The sequence below is a fragment of the Rhinolophus hipposideros genome, assembly GCF_964194185.1.
Source record: "Rhinolophus hipposideros genome assembly, chromosome: 7".
Lineage (NCBI taxonomy): Eukaryota > Metazoa > Chordata > Mammalia > Chiroptera > Rhinolophidae > Rhinolophus > Rhinolophus hipposideros.
In genome coordinates this window covers 12271123-12292070 of record NC_138053.1, presented here as the reverse complement: position 1 = coordinate 12292070, position 20948 = coordinate 12271123, and the positions used below count along the sequence as shown (strand labels likewise).

The 20948-nt window shown below is 34.2% G+C and overlaps 1 protein-coding gene and 1 pseudogene across 2 annotated transcripts in view; one reads left to right on the top strand and one right to left on the bottom strand.

Annotated features, from left to right (window-relative positions):
• Nucleotides 1-20948, top strand: part of PRRC1 (proline rich coiled-coil 1) — a 31967-nt gene that overhangs the window by 1849 nt on the left and 9170 nt on the right. The window contains exons 2-7 of the mRNA XM_081052979.1: nucleotides 3864-3989; nucleotides 4616-5005; nucleotides 6633-6793; nucleotides 9572-9674; nucleotides 13096-13259; nucleotides 16384-16487. Of these exons, the coding sequence (XP_080909105.1) occupies nucleotides 3884-3989; nucleotides 4616-5005; nucleotides 6633-6793; nucleotides 9572-9674; nucleotides 13096-13259; nucleotides 16384-16487 (1028 nt within the window). The 5' untranslated portion in view covers nucleotides 3864-3883. The remainder of the gene's footprint in view (nucleotides 1-3863; nucleotides 3990-4615; nucleotides 5006-6632; nucleotides 6794-9571; nucleotides 9675-13095; nucleotides 13260-16383; nucleotides 16488-20948) is intronic.
• On the bottom strand, nucleotides 15229-15399 carry LOC308499475 (DNA-directed RNA polymerases I, II, and III subunit RPABC4-like; annotated as a pseudogene). The gene has a single exon. The product of its transcript is annotated as a DNA-directed RNA polymerases I, II, and III subunit RPABC4-like (transcript).

Below are 20948 nucleotides of genomic sequence, written 5' to 3'. Positions count from 1 at the left end.
CTGGTCATCTCTCATGCTTCTCTGCGAGTTTGTCTTCTACCTGGCTATTCTTCAATGATTGGTTGTATCATCTCTTTTCATTTGGTGTTCTCTTCTTAATCTCGTCTCAGAACATGACTTTAGAGACTATATCGCTAAGAAACCCAGACTTATATGGTTTCTAAGCTGCAGATCAAGTCATTGTCTTTCCTTGGATGGTTCAAGGGGCTTAAGCTCAGCATGTCCAATATTAAACACTACATAATCCCCCTGCCCCCAAAAGACATCAAACAAACACCTTGACCTCTTCCAGTGTTCCCTATTTTAGTGAATGGCACCACCATGTATCCAGTTGTGTAAGTCATGCCTCCCTCCCTCATTGCCCCCATTACCCGTCTACCAGAGTCTTACCACCTAAACATTTCTTGAATCCACTCTTTTCCATCCCCACTATCATCACCTTAGTCTAAGCCAGAGTTTCTCAACCTTGGCGTTATTAATTTGGACCCACATAATTTTTTATGTGGGGGCTGTCCTGTGTGTTGCAGGATTTTTAGCAATATCCTCTGTCTTTACCTACTGAGGCCAGTAATACCCCTCTAGTTCTGACAACCAAAAATGTCTCCGGACATTGCCAAATGACCCCTGCGGGGCAGAATCACCCTCTCCCCACCTCCCTAGGTGTCTAGGGTGTTATCACTTCCTATTTGAACTACTTCTGCGTCCATCTTAATGGTCTCTTCATGTACTCTGACTGCCTTATGGCCCAGTCTGCATACTGTCATCAAAAGGATATTTTTAAAACACAAATATCAATTGTCAAAAGTTGGAACCCACCCAAATGTTTTCAGCAGATAAATGGATAAACTATGGTACAGGTATAAAGTGGATTACTATTCAGCAATAAAAAAGAACCAACTATTGATACATCCAACAACTTGATGGATTTCAAGGGATTTATGCTGAGTGAAAAAAGCCAGTCTCAAAAGGTTACATTCCGTGTATGATTCTATTTCTGTAACATTCATGAAGTGAGAAAATGTTAGAGAACATTTGGTTGCCGGGGCTTATGGTTGATGGAAGGGTGTGACGGAGGAGGAGCATGAGGGAGTTTCTGGGGAGTGATGGAACCATTGTGTATCCTGATGGTGGTTACACAAGTCATTGCAAATGAAGTTTGACAATTAAGTTCATGAACTTGCCACCATGTGCTTACATTGGCAGCACTGTACAAACAGCTCAATAAGGTTTTATAACCTTGGTATATCACAGATATGTTCGTGTCGACGTGTGGTGGTATCTTGCTGGGTGGCATTCATTATGTTGCATGTTTTTGTGTATTGTCGCTAAAATGTCTGAGCTTGGACTAGAGCAATGAACAAACATTAAATTTCTTGTTAAACTTGGCAAGAGTGGAAGTGAAATCATGGACATGTTAGCCCAAGTTTATGGGGATAATGCCATGAAGAAAACAGCAGTGTACAAATGGATTAAACGTTTTTCTGAGGGGAGAGAACGCATCACTGATGAAGAGAGGTCAGGTTGGCCACTAGCAAGCAGAACTGACCAAACCATTGTAAAAATTCGTCGAATTGTATGTCAAAATCATCGACTGACTGTAAGAATCATAGCAGACCAAGGAAACATCAGTAGAGAAACAGTTAGAAAAATGTTAACTAAAAATCTTGGCAAGAGAAAGGTTTGTACAAAAGTGATTCTGAAGGAGCTCACTGATGAACAAAAGCAAAGGAGAGTCAAAGTTTGCCAAGACCTTTTGGAGAGGCAAGACGATGTTTTGGGCCATGTTATCACTGGTGATGAAACATGGGTGTACCAATACGACCCTGAAACAAAGCGTCTAAGTGCACAATGGAAGTCAGCCAATTCTCCACGATCAAAAATTTAGTTCTCTCAGTCCAAATTAAGAGTCAAAATGATGTTGCTGACCTTTTTTTATATCAGAGGGATTATTCATTATGAATTTGTTCCAACTGGTCAAACAGTTAACCAAGTTTACTATTTGGAAGTGCTGAAAAGCCTGCGTGAAAAAGACGAAAATGACCTGAGCTTTTCACCGACAATTCATGCCTCTTGCATCACAACAATACACCAGCTCACACGGCACTGTCTGTGAGGGAGTTTTTAGCCAGTAAACAAATAACTGTATTGGAATACCCTCCCTACTCACCCGATCTGGCCCCCAGTGACTTCTTTCTTTACCTGAAGATAAAGGAAATATTGAAAGGAAGACATTTTGATGACCTTCAGGACATTAAGGGTAATACGATGACAACTCTGAGGGCCATTCCAGAAAAAGAGTTCCAAAATCAATTTGAAGGGTGGACTAGGCGCTGGCATTGGTGCATAGCTTCTCAAGGGGAGTACTTCGAAGGTGACCGTAGTGATACTCAGCAATGAGGTATGCAGCAGCACTTTTTCTAGGATGAGTTCATGAACTTAATTGTCAGACCTCATATGGTGAAACTTCATAGAACCACGCATGCACACACACGTATGCACTCGCATGTGCATGTACACAAACACGAGCACAAATATAAAAACAGGTGAAGTCCGAATAAGGTTGTAGTTTAGTTACTGACTGGTGTTGTACCAATTTTAATTTCCTGGGTTTACTTGTTTGTAGTTATATAAGATGCTATTCTTGGGAGAAGCTGGGTTAAGGGTACTCAACTCTGTTCTATTTTTACATCTTCTTGTGAGTCTAAAATTTCTTCAAAAAAGTTAAAAGACGGAAATGTCACTCCCAGTTTAAATGCCCTAGAGTGAGTGACTTTCTGTTCTTAAAAACCCAACTCCTTGGCCTGGCTTATAAAGCTCAGTGCAGTCTGGGCTTTTGCCTGTCTCCAGTCTTCATTCTTCTTTTGTTCCTTACCAAATGGGTGTTCTTGAATGTGTCTTGTTCCCTCTACCTTATAGGGCCTTATACCTCCTTCACATTCACGTTTTCTAGAATCTGCTTTCCTAATCTCCTTTTCCTTGCCTAATTAAATTCTGTGCATCCTACAAATCTCAGCTTCAATGTACAGTTCATTGTACTTTGGTATTATTCTTTGATTAACTCCTGTACTGGATTGTCAGTGTCCTGTTTTTGCTTCCATTGTATTTCCAGAGGTACCAGTACAGTGCTCCACAAGCACTTGACCTTTAGTGAATGTTAAATGAGTAAAAAACATAAAAAACAAATTTGGTATATTTAGAAGTTTTGAGTTTATACTGGAGACAGGCTTTAAAATATGTAATTTTTAAAGGCGTTTTCCCATATATTGTAATCCATTATCACCCGTTAGAACCCTGATATCTAGTGGCATTTTTGCTATAGTTAATTTCTCTAAAACCTGAGACACATTTAGCCATTACTGGGTATGTTTGAGAATGTGAATTAGGCAAACCGAGAATTGAGCACACTTTATTATTATTTTTTAATGTTAACAGGAATAGCCCGCATACAGTGCTTTATAGGGAGAGAGGAAGTGTTTCAAAAATACTTAAATAATTTATTTTTATTTTAAATGTAATAATAACAGGAACCTAGATATAAATCTAACATTCATTCATGTGACAGAAATTAAATTAGTAATTTACTATTTGAAATATATTGGATAATTAATTATATAGTTAACATAAAATTATTTGCCAGTTATAAATTACATATATGAAAATGCCACAGATTATTTGCAATATTCTCACACTGTTTTTTTTAGGAATTTTGACAGACCCTTCATCTGGAAATATGTGGCATTATAAACATAACGACAGACATCTGTCCCTTAATTGTTCTTTTAAATTACTCTCTAACTACACAAGCTTTAAAAATAAACTTTTGATTACTGTGTAGTACTTATTACGTTTTTATATTTTTATAGTACACCGTAATTGAAGAAAAATGATGGAAGAGAGTGGAATAGAGACAACACCACCTGGAACTCCTCCTCTAACGCTTTCTGAACTGGCTGCTGCTGCTGCAGTGTCTTCCACCACAGTTCCTTTGGGTATGTGGAGTTGTCTCGCATCTAGTTTTGAAGATAATGAAGACACTGTTATCTTTTCTCAGTCAATTAAAAAGACAATGCGTATATTAAAACTTCTGATCTTTGCCAAAATGAAGGGGAAAAGCTTTTTTTTATTAGGCCCACAGAGGGAAAATGTGGGCCTAATGAATGTTTTGCTTTATAAAGATAACCTTTTGTTTCTTACACTCATACTGACTATAAATCATCTTTCTTATGACAAAAATATCCTAAAAAGTTTTGTGTCGTGTTCTATGACTTTTGGTGATTGGCCTTCCGACCAAAGTGTTTGAGCCTTCAGTGTGTATGTTTTTATGCTCATTTCAGCAGGAGTTAACAATGTCTTTGTTTTATTAAAACACATAAAAACACAAAGATCTACTTATGAACGATACCATAATATTATATAGCTGTTCTTTTACTGATGAGAATTAAAAGTCATTTGCAATAATCATATTTGTTGTATAGTGTAAATTACACATTTTAAAATTAATTCTTGAGATATAGACTGTTAAAAGTTTTGCAAGAAGAAAGTAATGAGATACTTTGAAAACTAAGTGAAAAGCATTTCCAATTTTGTGGGTTTTTTTCCCTCCTCTCTTTTCTAGCTGCAACCAGTTCTTTTTCTTCTCCGGATGTGTCCTCCATGCAGTCCTTGGCACCCCACGCATACTCTACCCCTCAACCGTCCCTTCCTCCTGTGACGCCGTCAGCATCATTGCCGTTTGTGCCTCCCTCACCAGTCCCTTCTGCCCCACCACTTGCTGCTTCTATGCCAACGCCTGTTTCTCCACCCTCGGCTGCTGCCTTCAGCAATCCGCCTGTGTCCCACTTCCCACCTTCACCTTCTGCCCCAAGTCCTGTTCTGTCTGCACCCTCTTCGGGTCCTCCTACATCAGGATTTGCTGTTGGTTCAGCTTATGATATTACAAGGGGACATGCAGGAAGAGCTCCGCAGACACCCCTGATGCCATCATTTTCTGCACCTCCAGTAACAGGTAATTCTGTCTTACTGATACTTTGAAATAAATTGCTATCGCTAATGTTTTTTCTTTTGTTTGTTTGTTTTAGTGACAGCTTTACTGAGTTATAATTTACATACCATACAATTCTCCTATTTAAAGAGTACAACTCAACAGTTATTAGTTTATTTACAGAGTTGTGCAGCCATTGTAACAATCAGTTATAGAACCATTTAATCACCCCCAAAGGAAACCCCGTAACTATTAGCAATCACTCCCTCCTTCTTCCCAAATCCTAATAGCCCTTAGCAGCCACTAACCTACTTTCTGTCTCTGAATTTGCCTATTATGGACATTTCATATCAATAGAATCTTATAATACGCGGTCTTTTGTAACTGGCTTCTTGCGCTTGGCATGAAATTTTCAGTGTTCATCTATGTAGCATGTGTCAGTACTTCATTCCTTTCTATGGCTGAATAATATTCCATTATATGGATGTACCACATATTGTTTATTTGGTTCATCAGTTGAACTTTTGGGTTCTTTACATTTGTTGGCTATTATGAATATTGCTTTTATGAACATTAGTGTGCAAGTTTTTGTGTGGACATATTTTCATTCATCTTTTGTATGTACATAGGCATGGAATTGATGACTTTTGATAACTGCCAGACTATTGTCCAAAGCAGCTCTCACCAGCAGTGTATGAGGGTTTCAGTTTCTCTGCATTAATGTTTTAAATTCATCTTTTTGGTTTTCAGAGTTTTCCTATTCTCATGTATTTCCCATTTAAATTATTAAAATAAACCTGCTGTAACTTAGTATGTGATTTTTATATTTTGTAAAACTTAGTAGTACATGATTAGTACATAGAGTGTCAGACAAAATTTCAAAATTTTATCCTAGCATTTTGTGTACTTTTAGAGAAACATCAAGGTGAAGTTTGAGAGAAAAAATTATCAGGACTGAATGGTACAGGGAGTTTTATTTAGCCAGGTGAAAATTCAAAACCAAATAAAAGTTCACGTGTGCCTTAAGTTGGTGGTATTGGGCCATTTCCTTTTCTAGGTCATCTATATCTACTATTTAAGCTTCCCTGGAATGCTTGTTGGAAACCAGTATCAAAATTTCATCTGGGAAGTTGTGATTTGTATTATCCAACTTTGTATATCTACCTTTACAAATAAAATTTCTTGCAGAGTACAAGTATTATACCCATGTTGATGTATATGTGAATTTTTTTTTTTTGAGTTAAAATGGGGTATATAAAGTATGTGTACTAATTGTTATATGTGATGTGCTTGGGTGCTCACGTCAATTATTTTTATATATAAAAGAGATCAGAACTATGGTGTCCACATCCAAGTGCTAAATAGAGCAAACATGAAGTATTTGAATATATATTTATATTTATGTATTTATTTTCAGGACAGTTGATGTGAGCCTATGAAAAGAAAGACATTTCTTTTTTGGAATTTCATTTCGTTTGTATTTTATAATGATTTAGGTGATTTGAGTTCATAACTCAATCTTGAAATGCATGAGTATGAAGTAGTTACATTATTTAAGCTATTTTGAACTACTCACCTCATATATCTTCTTTTTATAGGAAATAGTTTATGGAATAAATTACATATATTAAACGTTTTTGCCATTAACTAGGTGTTTTGCCAACTCCCATTACTCAGCAAGCCAGTCTGACATCTCTGGCCCAGGGACCTGGAACCACATCAGCCATTACTTTTCCAGAGGAACAAGAAGATCCTAGAATTGTTAGAGGTCAGGATGAAGCATCTGCTGGTGGACTCTGGGGTTTTATTAAGGTAAGCAGTATTTACTTTAAAACCCATGATTAATTGTTAAATTTTGATTAATTTTTAAATTTTGAAAGTAATAGATGTTCAGCAGAGAGAATTTGAAAATACAAAATGGTATAAGGGAAAAAATCCTTTTGAGTCTTATTACCGCTTTTCCATAGTTCCTCTTGGTCTTTTGTATGTGCACATCTATGTAAATGTACCTCTGTTTTAATAAAAATCAAATGGGGGTAGTGACATGTGGACACACGCTATTCTGTATCTTTTGTTTCTCTTTACCCAGCATGTATCAGGAACATCCTCCTAGCCATAAATTATTCGTCAGAAATGTTCTTCATTCTACCTGCTTTGCCCTGCATGCCATTGCATTTATTTCCCATGTTTTATTTTGCAAAAGTGCTTTGGCAGTTTCTAATTGTAATTCTTATCAGTAAAACTATGATGGTAAGTTTTATCATTTATCATTTATGATAGTTGGGCTGCAATTTAATTTAAGATTTATATCCACATCTTTATGTTCATCTCTGTTTTATCAGGATTAATTCCTGATGAATGTCAGAGTAAACATTTTAACAATTACTGATACATATTACTCTCTAGGAGGGTTATACCAAAAGACTGTCACAGCATTTTTCACTTAGATTATCACTGATTATTAACTTGAAATACAATGTTTTCTAATTTGATAGGCAAAAAAATAATGCTTTGCTTTTATTTGCATTTCTTTGTTACTGAAGTTAAACATTTTTTATGTGTTTCTCTTTGGGTTTTTCTTTTTTTTTTTTTTGCTATTTATATTTCTCTTTTGTGAAATCTGTGTTCTTTGCCTAGTTTTGAATTGGGATGATTTTCTTCTGTTAATGAATTCTTAAGAGCTCTTAATGTATTAGGAATATTTTATTATATGCTATTATATGTTGCAGGTTTTTCCATTTTTTACCATGTGCCTTATATTTTAATGTTACACTTTTTGACACAAAAGCTTCTAAATTTTTAGGACTCAATTTTATCAGTCCTTTTTCAATTTTTTTAATGATAAAAATGACCTTTTCCTACCACAATATATGATAAATGTTTTTCTATGATTTCTTCCAATTCTTTTATGGTTTCTTTTTTCACACTTACCAGTTTAATGTAGCTGATACTGACTTTACTGTATTATATGAGATAGAAGTCTAATTTTCTTCCTGCTGCTTAATTGACTGTTCCAACATCATATCCCAGTGATTTGATGTGTCATCTTTATCTTAGTTACTGCATTGTGGGTTAATGTTGGTTTCTGGACTCTGTTGTTCTAGTCCACTGCACTGCTTTGCAACAGTGCAACACTTTTAATTATTGTAATTCTATTGTATTAATATTTATTGAAAGCTTACTCTGTGCTAAGGTGGGGATGGGGAGACATTCGTTGGTTAGTAAGCTAAGGTCAGTTCCAAATCTCTATATTCATAAAGACATCAGTTTTTGGTTATATAAGTTTGCTGATTTTTCTATAAAATTTTCTTTACTAGTCTTTTCCTTTTATTTTTCTTGATGAGTTTTGGAATCACTCTGTCAAGTTCCCCTCAATATTTTGCTGATATTTGGGCTGCAATTTAATTCTATGTTAAACACTTAGATTAGTAGGTGGTTAACTGACTTACAGCATTTGAGCTTCATGTTTTATGAAGATGACATTTTTCTAAGCTGGCTTTTTTGTATCCTGCTGTGCTTTGCCAAGGTTTTCTTTATATAAGAGCTATCACTTTTGCTTGTTAAGAGGGTGTGTCATTCTATCTGTTATCAGTTGTAAAACCTAGTTCAACTCCACAGGTCTTATAAATAACTCTTTTGATATTCAGCATAAGGTTGGTCGACAATCTTAAATATCAGTGTTAATGAATCACCTTAGTTTAAGGTTGGAAGAGGTGGAATCAGTGATTTGTTAGGCAGATGCCATCTTGGAGTCATTGCTTTCTCTAATGTCTTTTACCACGGGAGAAGTATAGCACAAGACGGAAGTACTCAGACCTGTTCCTCTGTCTAGTTGTATGGTTTTAAAACTCAGGTGGGTGCAAGAACTATTAGAGGATCATTTCGTAAGTTATATAAATGTCCAACCACTATTCTGTACACTTAAAACTAATATAATACTGTATGACAACTGTAATTGAAAAATAAATTTAAAAGAATCCAGAAGAATAAATAGGTCCAGCTTAAAAGGGAGAATTTGGGAATGAACAAAACAAGCAATAGGAGCTAGGAAAAAAGAAGAAACTTTAGTAGAACATAACAGAATATTGTATACTAAGGTAATAGGTAGTTGTTTTTGGGGAATAAAGATGAGAAATGTTTTCACTATTTTTATTATTTTTTAGTATTTTTATTTTGTATATTTTATTATATGGGTCTGTGGAGACATCTAATTACAGTCTTCATTTGGGACCTTGATGGATGAGTTTTGTCAATATTTTATGGAAATAAATAAATTGAAATGAAATAATGTATATGTATATAGAGAAATGAAATATATACATACACACATGTACATGCAGTATGTATACTTCTGAGGCCAGTGCTACACAGAGTGTGGTCTGCAGACACTGCTGTAGGTCTCTGATAAGTTGGGAGTAAGCATTTTGAAACTCAGTAGTAATTTAACATTGCCATAACCTTGTTTTTCTTATCCTTTGCAAAAGTACAGGTCTGTGATGCATTGGAAACCTAAGAAAACAATTTCTTTCATTATCAGGTGATTATGATGTTCTTTGCTTAGAATGGGTATTTATATTTTATTTTATGCAGGGAGTGGCCGGAAATCCTGTGGTGAAATCTGTGCTTGATAAAACAAAACATTCCGTAGAAAGCATGATTACAACGCTGGACCCTGGCATGGCTCCGTATATCAGTATGTACTTAAGATAGACCAGCATCTGCCATATTTTTTTAAAGTTTATGCCAGTGTCAGCCACTCATTGTAATTCCACAGATCTATAATCAGTGGAAATCCTCTTATAGTCTTAAATTGTCAAATCTTAGTTTGGGCATTTTTAATTCATCTTTTCCTTAGTTAAATACCATTAAATACATTTTGAAAACTCTTTAGAATGACCTTTGGAGGAGTAAAATGATATGAATTAATAATATACATACTTACTGATTTTAAGTATGAATATGGTTAGTGTTGCTTTATATGAATTTTATTCACTGTTGATATTTATTTGTATTTGATTTTGGCATTTCTCCAGTTACCTATTTTAATTAAATGTGTTTATGCTTAACTCAGAAATATTATTTTTAGAGGAAGTTAATCTATTTCTTAAATAATATCTGATTACTGTAATAGGTTTGTCGTTGTGAAAGGTGTTTTAACCCCGTTTGAATCCTCTAGACATGCTGTCTGCCTTTAAATTTTTAATCCAGTATATGAAAAACATGATCACTTAGCAGTATCAGTGATCAATTATTAGTAATTTTGTTGAAGTAACTTACAGGCCAAAGCTCTATTCAAAGCTGAATAGAGATTTAGTGGCCTTAACAAGCCAATAGTTCCCACAAGTCTTGACTTTGTTGGTAGTTTACTATCTGGTACGTGTCAGATAACAGGATCTAACAATAAGTACCATTTGTTAAATACTTGCTCTTCCAGGAACTAATTCTCAAAAGAGCTCTGCAAGGTAGGTATTATTTTCTTCAAGTTTTCGATGAGGAACCTAGGTTCAGAGAGATTTAAGTTATCCTAGGTCCCACTTGGTGAAGCCAGATTGAATTTATGCTCAGTTTTTTACACTTAGCCACTTTGCTTCCCTTGAAGTAGAAAATTGAATCAGGAATTAAATCAGCTGAATTATTCTTGGTGTTTTACCTGCCAAAGGATTTAGAAATAGGACCCTACCAGGTATGTTGATTTTATATATTAGTAATAAAGTTTGACATAATAAATGCATCATATATATTTTTTTCCAAAGTTCTTATTTTGAATGAAAGAGAAAAATCAATCAGTGTATTTGGAGCTCTTGCTGTTTTAGTGGGTTAGTATGTTTGACTGTGAGAGCAATTATTAGGTTGGTACAAAAGTAATTGCAGTTTAAAAAGTTAAAAATTACAAAAACCACAATTACTTTTGCAACAGCTTAATATTTTACTTATTCTTAGAGCAAGCCATGTGAGGTGATAGGTATTTTTTCTATGAAGAAACAAGCTCAGTAACTTCCCCAGTATAATGAAGCTAGAAAATGATAAAGTCAGGACTCAATTAAGACGGTTTCTCAAGCCAGTAGTCTGTGTGACATCAAGAAAAAGGCAAAAAAACAAGAAGGGGATAGAAAAGGAAGATACAAAGTGAAATTTATATTATTAGATAATAACATAACATATAATCTTAATCAGTAGCTTTCATGAGTCTTGAGTATGTTGGTAGCTTTAAAAAGTAATACTGAGTGTGAAAAAGATGACGCTTTCCTAACAAGCAGCAAAGCTAGACCATTGTTCTCTAACAAAACTCAAGGTGAAACAAGATATTTTTAAACAAATATTCTAAAAATTACTTGATTTTATAATTTTAAATGTATCAGAAAAGCACAAGAGTTATTAGAAATGGAGTTTAACACAGTTTAACTTTCTACATTCTTTTAATCAGTTCTCCCTCCATTATTGTGAAAGGTGGCACTCATCACAAAAGGGCTGGAAAACGCTTTGAGTGCAAGCTTAATGGAGTAGTACTTGGCTAGGGTCAAGAGATGTGTCCCATGTGGAGGAAAAGAACGGAGAAAAAGTGTATTTTTCCTCTTCTCTCCTATGTGAGCCATTCCTTTTAGGTTTTAGTAACTTCTGAAATTCCAGTAAAGATGGGATCTAAGGAACATTATGTCAGTCAGGAAAAAGGGGATCCATAATACAAAACACAAATATTTGGAAAATATTTTCAACTGGTCCACAAGATATTAGGGAAAAACTTAGCATTGTTTCTGGGCAATGCTATGTCGTATAATACAAACAGCTTTCTTGAGGAATTTCTTTTACCAGTGATAGCCTAATGCCAAGTAGCAAAATATGCAGTACTTAGAACCAGGTCTTGGGATTCAGTATATCGCAAAATGTTAGATCAAGATTTTAAAAATAATTAGGTGTATTTGATCAATTGAATCTAAATAGTACACAGGTTTTTAAAATAATTTAAATATTAAAAATGTTCTAGAGTATTTTAATATTTTAGCCTTTTTAATTTCAAGTTTTATAAAAGTTGGTATTTCATTTTTTATTGCATATTTTGTGTTAGGACAGTAATAGATGTATAATTTATAAGTGTCCCTTTGCGGTGTGTGCTTTTTTTTTCAATGATGGGGACATATAATTTTAAAAGTATAATTCCCACATTTTAAACTATTTTCTAGATAAAAAGCACATTTAATGGTAGTTTTTGTTTAGTGCAGAATTTCTATGCATCTCTTTAGCAAATTGTATCAGTAACAGGCATTTTCATTTTCTATAGAGTATCTCACATGTATAACTTATACTTCATAAGCCAGTTATTTAATTTCTATGATTGCTTCATAGCTGAAAGATTGGCAGCTATGGCATCTATAGGGTGTTACAGTTTTGTGTATAATAGATGTCTGTCTTTATTAATTAACAGCAGAAATACCATTTTGATTTGCAGCCTTAAAATTGCAATAAATGTATCTATCCGAAGTTTAAACTAATCAGAAAATGAAACGACTAAATTAATAGATGAGTGTAGTAGAAAACAAAATAGTTTCATAGTAGCTGTAATATCATTTCTCAAATTGATGTTTATAGAATACTTTTTAGGAGCTATTATTAGATGCTAAAAAAGTATTCCATGAACAGATTTAAGTATGGAAAATGCTAGGTTAAAACCATGATTTTTAATTGTTGGATTTCTCAAAATCTTCATGCTAATGTGTGTGGTAAATTTCCAAGAAAGAAATATGGTGTACAGCAAGCATCTCCCAAGCTTAACTGACCACAGAAAGCTGTTTTCAAGGGGAGCTACTAATATATTCTGGAACAGTATTTCATAGAATATAGAACAATGTGGTGTTCTATTTGTGACAGATATAATGCTCGGAACAATTAGAAGGTATGTGACATCTGCTTGCAGATAGACTGCTTCAGATAATGCATTAAATTCTCATTTTTAAAACTAAGGAAAATTTGGTAGTTCAGGGCTAAGCACTTGTTGGAATAAAATGGCTATATGTTGCATCATTCTGTGAGGTTAGTAATATGCAAATAAAATGTTAGAGTATGATAGTGATTATGAAAATTTCATTATTTTAATTGAAATTTTCTTCTGGTCTTTGTAGAATCTGGAGGTGAACTGGATATTGTAGTGACTTCCAATAAAGACATAAAAGTTGCTGCCGTCCGCGATGCCTTCCAGGAGGTCTTTGGTTTAGCTGTGGTGGTGGGGGAGGCTGTGCAGCCCAATATTGCCCCGCAGCCAGTGGGCTATGCCGCGGGACTAAAAGTGAGTCAGGGAGCACCTTTTCAGGATATAACAATTGGCAATTAAGTTTTTCATAGTTCTGATAATCCTATGGTCTGTACAGAGCTAATTGGTTTTTACATACTGAAATAATGATCAGCTTGGTTTTTAATTAGACAACTCTGTAGTGTCATGAAGACATAGTAGAGTTTTAATTTAAAGATACCTAAGATGGGTTTTGATTATTTGAGGAGGGAAGGAAACACACACAAAGAGAGTAAATAGTCCTGAAAGAGATCTTCTTAACCCACTGTTAAGATTCAAATCAATTGCTAAAGATATAATAACTGTCAAATCCTGTAAGCTTTTTATTACAATCACTGTTAATACTTGACGCTTATGTACTTCTTCAGGGTTAGGTACCTGTGAGCCTCTAATCACAGCATTTTTGCCAACCAATCAATACGTAACTCTTTTTATATCTACTTCTGTTTAACTACAACTCAGTGTATATATATGATTCTTTAACATTGAACTCGCGCTGCTGACAGTGGTATACTGAATTCATGCCTAAAGGAGGCTTATCTCACACATATTTTCTCCATAAGGCACGTCACAGTCTTGTGCCTAGAAACACTAGACAACACTTCAGCACTATACTTGGGGGCCATTTTAAACAGCAGAATCACCAAGAAAAAGCACAACTGTGAAAAACACAGTGCTAACTAGTTTTGTTGAAAAATGAATCACAGTTATGACCATTGTTTTATATAACTTACAGTCAACAAATAGAGCCCTATAGTTAATATCTACAAGAATGTATGAAAAAGCATGAAATTTTAGTTCTCTAAACCAAGGCTCTCAGTAAATAGTTCTTAGGGGCCTTTGTGTATTTTACTTCAGTTCTGAGATAATTCTTCAGTGTGGCCTCTCTGCTACCTAATTCTTCATCCCCTGTACTGCTGGAAAATAAAGGTAAAATTCCATTCTCCATACTTTAGTAGGGACGAATATTAACATGTCTATGATTGTGACTCCAAAATATGCCGCATTTAATTAATGTGGTCAAAAGGGAAGAGGTCAGTATTTTCATTTTCTCTTCTGGATTCCATAAACAAAACAAAAAGAACAGTTAAACTTGTCTACCTAGCTCACTTTCATATCTCTTGTAGCTGCTAATTAATTTCCATTAAATATTTTGTGACCCCTGTGATGTATAAAGTCCAGTGCTGTATGTAGCTTAAAGGAAATTACCCCTGGGACTATAGCAGCATAAAATCTAGGAATATTGTTTTGTAGTGCATAACTGAGGTATCACCTTCAGAGAGGGATGAATTCCAAGCATCTACTAATCCCCTAATTGTTACTGAATTAACATTTATTTAAACTTCTTTATAATTAAAATTAAGCCATAAGTACCTCTTGGGAGAGTGAATTAGGCAGATTCACAATATCCAGTATAAAAAATTAAGTTTATATCTTATGTGTTATATATTCTTTCAAATTCAACACCTGCCTCCTCATTCAGTATTAGATTTATTGAATACACTATTTAGATTTTTAACATTAGTGATGTGGGCCTTTATTTTTTCCTTTGTTCAGTTTTTCATGTAGTAAGTTCTTACTGAATGCCTATTAGGTCAGACACTGTGCTAGATACTAGCGATATAAGAGTAAGCGAGAATACAGTCTTGACTTTATTGTACTTTAAATCCTGTCTTTCGTCCATCTTTATAAGCTAATGTCTTTATTGTAATTGAACAAAAAATAATTTCTTTATATGAACTATTAATGGAGACCTAAATACAATATGGTTTTTAAAGTGAAATCATGTATATATAGTTATATTAATAAAGCACACTAATCAAAAGCTATACAATAAATCAACAAGAAATCCAAATATTAGGTTGGTGCACAAGTAATTGCAGTTTTTGCAATTGTTTTTAACCTTTTAAACTGCAATTACTTTTGCACCAAACTAATACAAAGCTATTCCTCTGAATTCCATGTTTCATCGAGCATCAAAAACCACTAATCTTTTAGTCCTTTTCTTGTACATTATTCTGTATCTACATTCTCTGCATCTGATTGGATCCCTGTATTTCATTTTCTGTGTGACATTCTCCACAGATAATATCATTGGCTGCTGCTTTGGGGGTTGAACATCCTTCTGGATGTCCATTTTAGACCCCATGTAGCACAGAGAAACTCCTCACTTGAATAAGCTAATGTCTTAAATTGGTTTACCCATTCTCATACAGTTGTCACCTTCTGTTCTTCATTCATCTCTGAAATAAATTTAGTTGTCTCTAGAAGTGCCCTAGCTTTCTCAATTTTCATTTGAATAAGAATTAACCTCTTAATCTCATTCACTATTAACACTGCTGTCCATAACAAAAATAGGTATTTATCCATGGCTAATTTTATTCAGAAATAGAAAGATTTTTATCTTGTTTTTGAGTACATTCTCACACATCATTCATGATCACTGTTTATGAAGCAATTCAGGTAGAAGAAGTACACAGCAACCTTGTTCTCATTAATCCAGTTTTTTTAGTTTTACTAATAGATAGATATATTTATGATTTTGAGTTATCTGTATAGTGTTCATCGCCCCACAGTTTCATAAATGGTTATAATATTCCTGAATAAGCTTTGGGGTAATATATAAATTTCCAGTTTAAAAAGCTTATTTTGGTTCATATTTTTAAGGTTCTATTTAAAAGCAATCAGAAGAAAGAGAAAAAACATATTTAGCATTGAAATAATTACATACTTAGAAAATTAGAGACAACTGAAAAACTATTGGGACTGACTACTGAAAGTTTTATTCAGTAAGAGGATCTCTTGTCAGATAAACAATAAAAATCAGTTACCTTATATTACTAATGACCAATTTAGAACATAGAATATAAAAATAATCCATTTCACAGTAGCAACCAAAACACTAATGCACATTGGAATAATTTGGAAGGTACACTCCAAAATGTTAATACTATACTGAAAGGAACACAATTGGACTTTTTGCCTTCTGTATTTCAGTGTTTACAGTGAGTATATGTGTTTGTGTATAAATGTGTGCATGTATTGCTTGTATAATCATAAATTAGTATATTTAATACTGAATAATTTGAAATGGTTTCTAACCTACGCTGTTGTTATTCAGGGTGCCCAGGAACGGATAGATACCTTGCGTCGAACTGGAGTGATCCATGAAAAACAGATTGCTGTGTCAGTAGAAAACTTTATTGCAGAATTGCTACCTGACAAGTAAGAAGCTTTTTTTTTTTTTAACATAGTTACATTTTTTTTCTTGTAATGAGAATTTTCTCATTAATCCAGATCTTTCTCAAGATCTTTCTTAGCAATTTTAAAATACACAATACAATATTAGCTATAGTCACCATGCTGTATATTACTTCTCCGTGACTTATTTTATAACTGGAAGCCTGTACCTTTTGACTCCCTTCACCCATGTCTCCAGCCCCGCCTCTGGCAATCACCAGTCTATTTTCTGTATCTCTTCAGTTTTGTTTTGTTTTGTTTGTTCATTTTTAGATTCCCTATATAAGTGAAGTCACATGATATTTGTCTTTCTCTGACTTATTTCTCTTAGCATAATGCCTTCAGAGTCCATGCATGTTGCCATAAATAGCAAGATTTCCTTTTTCATGGCTGAATAATAATTGTGCGTGTGTGTGTGTGTGTGTGTGTGTGTGTGTGTGTGTGTGTGACATTTTCTTTATCCTTTCATCCATCAGTGGACACTTAACGTTACTTCCATGTCTTGGCTATTGTAAATAATGCTGCAGTGAACATGAGGGTGCAGGTATCTTTTTGAGTTGGTGTTTTCATTTCCTTTGGATAAATATCCAGAAGTGGAATTTGGTGGATCATATGGTAGTTCTGTTTTTAATTTTTTGAAGAACATCCATACTGTTTTCCATACTGCTATACCAATTTACATTCCCATCAGTGTACACGAATTCCCTTTTCTCTATATTCTTGCTAACACTTGCTATTTTTTGCCTTTTTGATAATTGCCATTCTAACAGATGTGAGGTTATATCTCATTGTGGTTTTGATTTGCATGTCCCTGATGAATAGTGATGTTGAGCATCTTTTCATGTACCTGTTGGCCATCTGTGTATCTTGTTTGGAAAACTGTCTATTTAGAACGTTTGTCTATTTAATAATTGGAATATTTGGTTTTTTTGCTATGAGTTCATCACATATTTTAGATATTAACCCCTTATCAGATACATAGTTTGCAAATATTTTCTCCCCTTCAGTAGGTTGCCTTTTTTATTTTGTTGATGGTTTCCTTTGCTGTGCAGAACCTTTTTAGTTGGATGTAGTCCCACTTGTTTATTTTTGCTTTTGTTACCAAATCCAAAAAATCATTGCCAAGACCAATGTCAACGAGGTTACCGCCTATAGTTTCTTCAGGTTTTATGATTTCAGGTCTTTGTTCAAGTCTTTAATTAATTTTGAATTAATTTTTGTGTATGGTTTAAAGTTCCAGTTTTTCCAGCATCATTTATTGAAGAGATTCTCCTTTTCCCAGAATACAAATTTTGACTCCTTTGTCATAAATTAATTGACAATACATGTGAGATTATTTCTGGGATCTCTGTTGCATTGATCTATGTGTCTATTTTTATGCCAATACCATACTGTTTTGATTATTACAGCTTTGTAATATAGTTGGAAATCAGGGAGCATGATCCCTCCAGATTTTATTTCTCAAAATTGCTTTGGCTATTCAGTATCTTGTGTTCCATACAAATTTTACGATCATTTGTTTTATTTCTGTGAAAAATGCCATTGAAATTTTGATAGGGATTTACTTTCTTTCTCGGATATTTTTATTGGTGTATAGAAATGCAACAGATTTTTATATGTTAGTTTTGTATCCTGCAACTTTGCTGTATTCATTTATTATATCTAACAGTTTTTTGATGGAATCTTTAGGGGTTTTTTATACCATGTTTCCCAAAAATAAGACCTATCTGGACAATCAGCTCTAATGCGTCTTTTGGAGCAAAAATTAATATAAGACCTGGTCTTATTTTACTATAATATAAGACTGGGTCTTATATAATATGTATTATATATTATGCATTATTATATTATGTCTTATATAAGACCGGGCCTTATATAATATGTATTATATATTATATAATATGTATATAATATGTATTATATATTATATAAGACCCGGTCTTATATAAGACATAATATAAAACTGGGTATAAGACCGGGTCTTATATAATAATATAATATTATGTAATATTATATAATATAATATAATGCCAGGTCTTAAATTAACTTTTGCTCCAAAAGACGCATTAGAGCTGATTGTCTGGCTAGGTCTTATTTTCGGAGAAACGGTATGTAATACCATGTATCTGCAAATAGTGACAGTTTGATTTCTTGCTTTTTGACATAGATGCCTTTTCTTGCCTAATTGCTCTGGCTAGGATTTCCAATACCACGTGGAATAAAAGTGGTGAGAGTGGTCATCCTTGTCTTGATCTTAGAGGAAAAGCTTTTAGCTTTTCACTATTGAAGATGATTTTAGCTGTGGGCTTGTCGTATTTGGCCTTTGTGTTGAGATATATTCCCTCTGTAGCCACTTAATTGAAAGTTTTTTTGATCAAATGGATACTGAATTTTGTCAATTGCTTTTTCTGTATCTGTAGAGATGATCATATGATTTTTAGCCTTCATTTTGTTAATGTGGTGTAGTACATTAATTTGCATGTGTTGAAACATCCTTGCATCTGTGGAAAAATTGCACTTGATCATGGTTTGTCATCCTTTTAATATTATTGAATTTGGTTTGCTGATATTTTGTTGAGGATTTTTGCATCTATATTCATCAGGGATATTTGCTTGTATATTTCTTTTGTGGTGTACTAATCTGGTTTTGGTATCGAGGTAATGGTGGCCTTGTAAAATGAGTTTGGAAGTGTTCCCTCCTTTTTCTATGTTTTGGGAGAGTTTGAGAAGGATTGGTATTAATTCTTCCTTAAATATTTGTTTTACGTGTAATTCACTAGTGTAGCTATCTGGTCCTAGTCTTTTGTTTGTTGGGAGGTTTGTTAATTAATGATTCAATCTCCTTATTAGTAATAGGTCTGTTCAGAATTTTCTTTTATTATTTAGTCTTGGCAGGTTGTATGTTTCTAGGAATTTATGCATATCTTCTAGGTTGTACAATTTCTTGGCATATAACTGTTCAGTAAGAGGCTTATGATGTTTCCCTTAAGAGCAAAGTAGAATTGGGTCTAGGAGGCTCACAGTGAATATCTAGCAAAAAATTTATCCAGTTTTAGAACCAGAGAGAAAAGTTTGTTCTGGTTTATCTATATTACTTAACTAAGTATATGACCTGTGTGGCTCAGCTCACATTTCTACCCTTTTAACTATAAAATGAATAATAACCTGTGTTCTAAGAATCTGTTAATAGTCAGAACATAGTAGTTTAAGTATAAGGTGATACAGTGGTATATTGGTTTGGATGTAATTGACTACCAGTAGCAAACACAGTCATTTACATGTGTTGAATCAGTTTTGGAAAATTTGTTGCCATTATATATTCACTAGGCCATTATATCCTCTCTCCTTAATCCACACTAGAAAGAGTTTATTTTCTCTTTCTTGGACCAATTACATGCTTGTGACGTACTGTCAAAAGGTGAACATTTCTCACATTGTCACTGCTTTCTCTGCCCCTTTGCTTTTTCTGTTTTTCAGTTTGAGTATTTTCTGTTCACCAGTCTTCAGGTTCAATAATCCTGCCTTCTGCTGTGTCCAGCGGCTATTCACACATACATTAAATTCGTTTCTTTTTAATAGATTCAATTTATCTATTGTATATCTGTATCTTTTCATCTATTTTGACTAATTTTTTTACTTCTCTTTTCTTGAATATATAAGTTAGTAGACAGGATTTTAGAATAACTATAATTCCAATATGTGGGTCTCCTTTGGCCTTTCCTTTTAGTTGGATGATCTGTTGCTCTCTGAATGCCTAGAAATCTTTGAAAGTTAGATATTGTTTATAAGAAACTATGGAGTCCTCAGATGATCTTGAGAAGAGTCACCCTTTCTTCTAATAAATAGAGTTGTGGGTGTGTGGAAGGGGGTGGTGTAGTATACAGACTAAGCTGAGTTGCACTCAGTATGCGTTGAACATCTTCAGCTCCCCTTTGAATGGTTCTCTCCATCTGGAATGTTACTCCATTTGTCCTCCTTGAGTCTATCACTCTTTGATACCTTTAATTATACGATATCCAGCTTTTCATGGGGAGCATTGGCCTGCTGTAAACTGCTCCGTCATGCCTAGATGTGGTATTTTTTCCTACCAAATTCCTTTGAGCAGAAGAGGAGTAGCATATTAGGAAGGTTAGGAATAGTAAATGGTATTAAGAAGTCTGTTGATGGTTTTTAGTATGGATTAGGAGGAGAGAGGACAAAAAGGTTGTGATAGTAAGTTATACAAAGGGGACAGAGGGAGTACATGAGAACAGACAAACCCAGGATCCAAAATACTTGATATTTCCTTCTTTGGCTACTTCTCCCTGTGGTTCCTACGGGAAATAAAGGCACGGAGGATGAATGCAAGGAAATGAATGCTTATAACGGAGGCAAGAAAAGACCAATCCAGGAAGAGCAAGTCAGCCAAAAGAAGAAATCCCAAGTGTGTTTGGCCCCTAGCAAAGA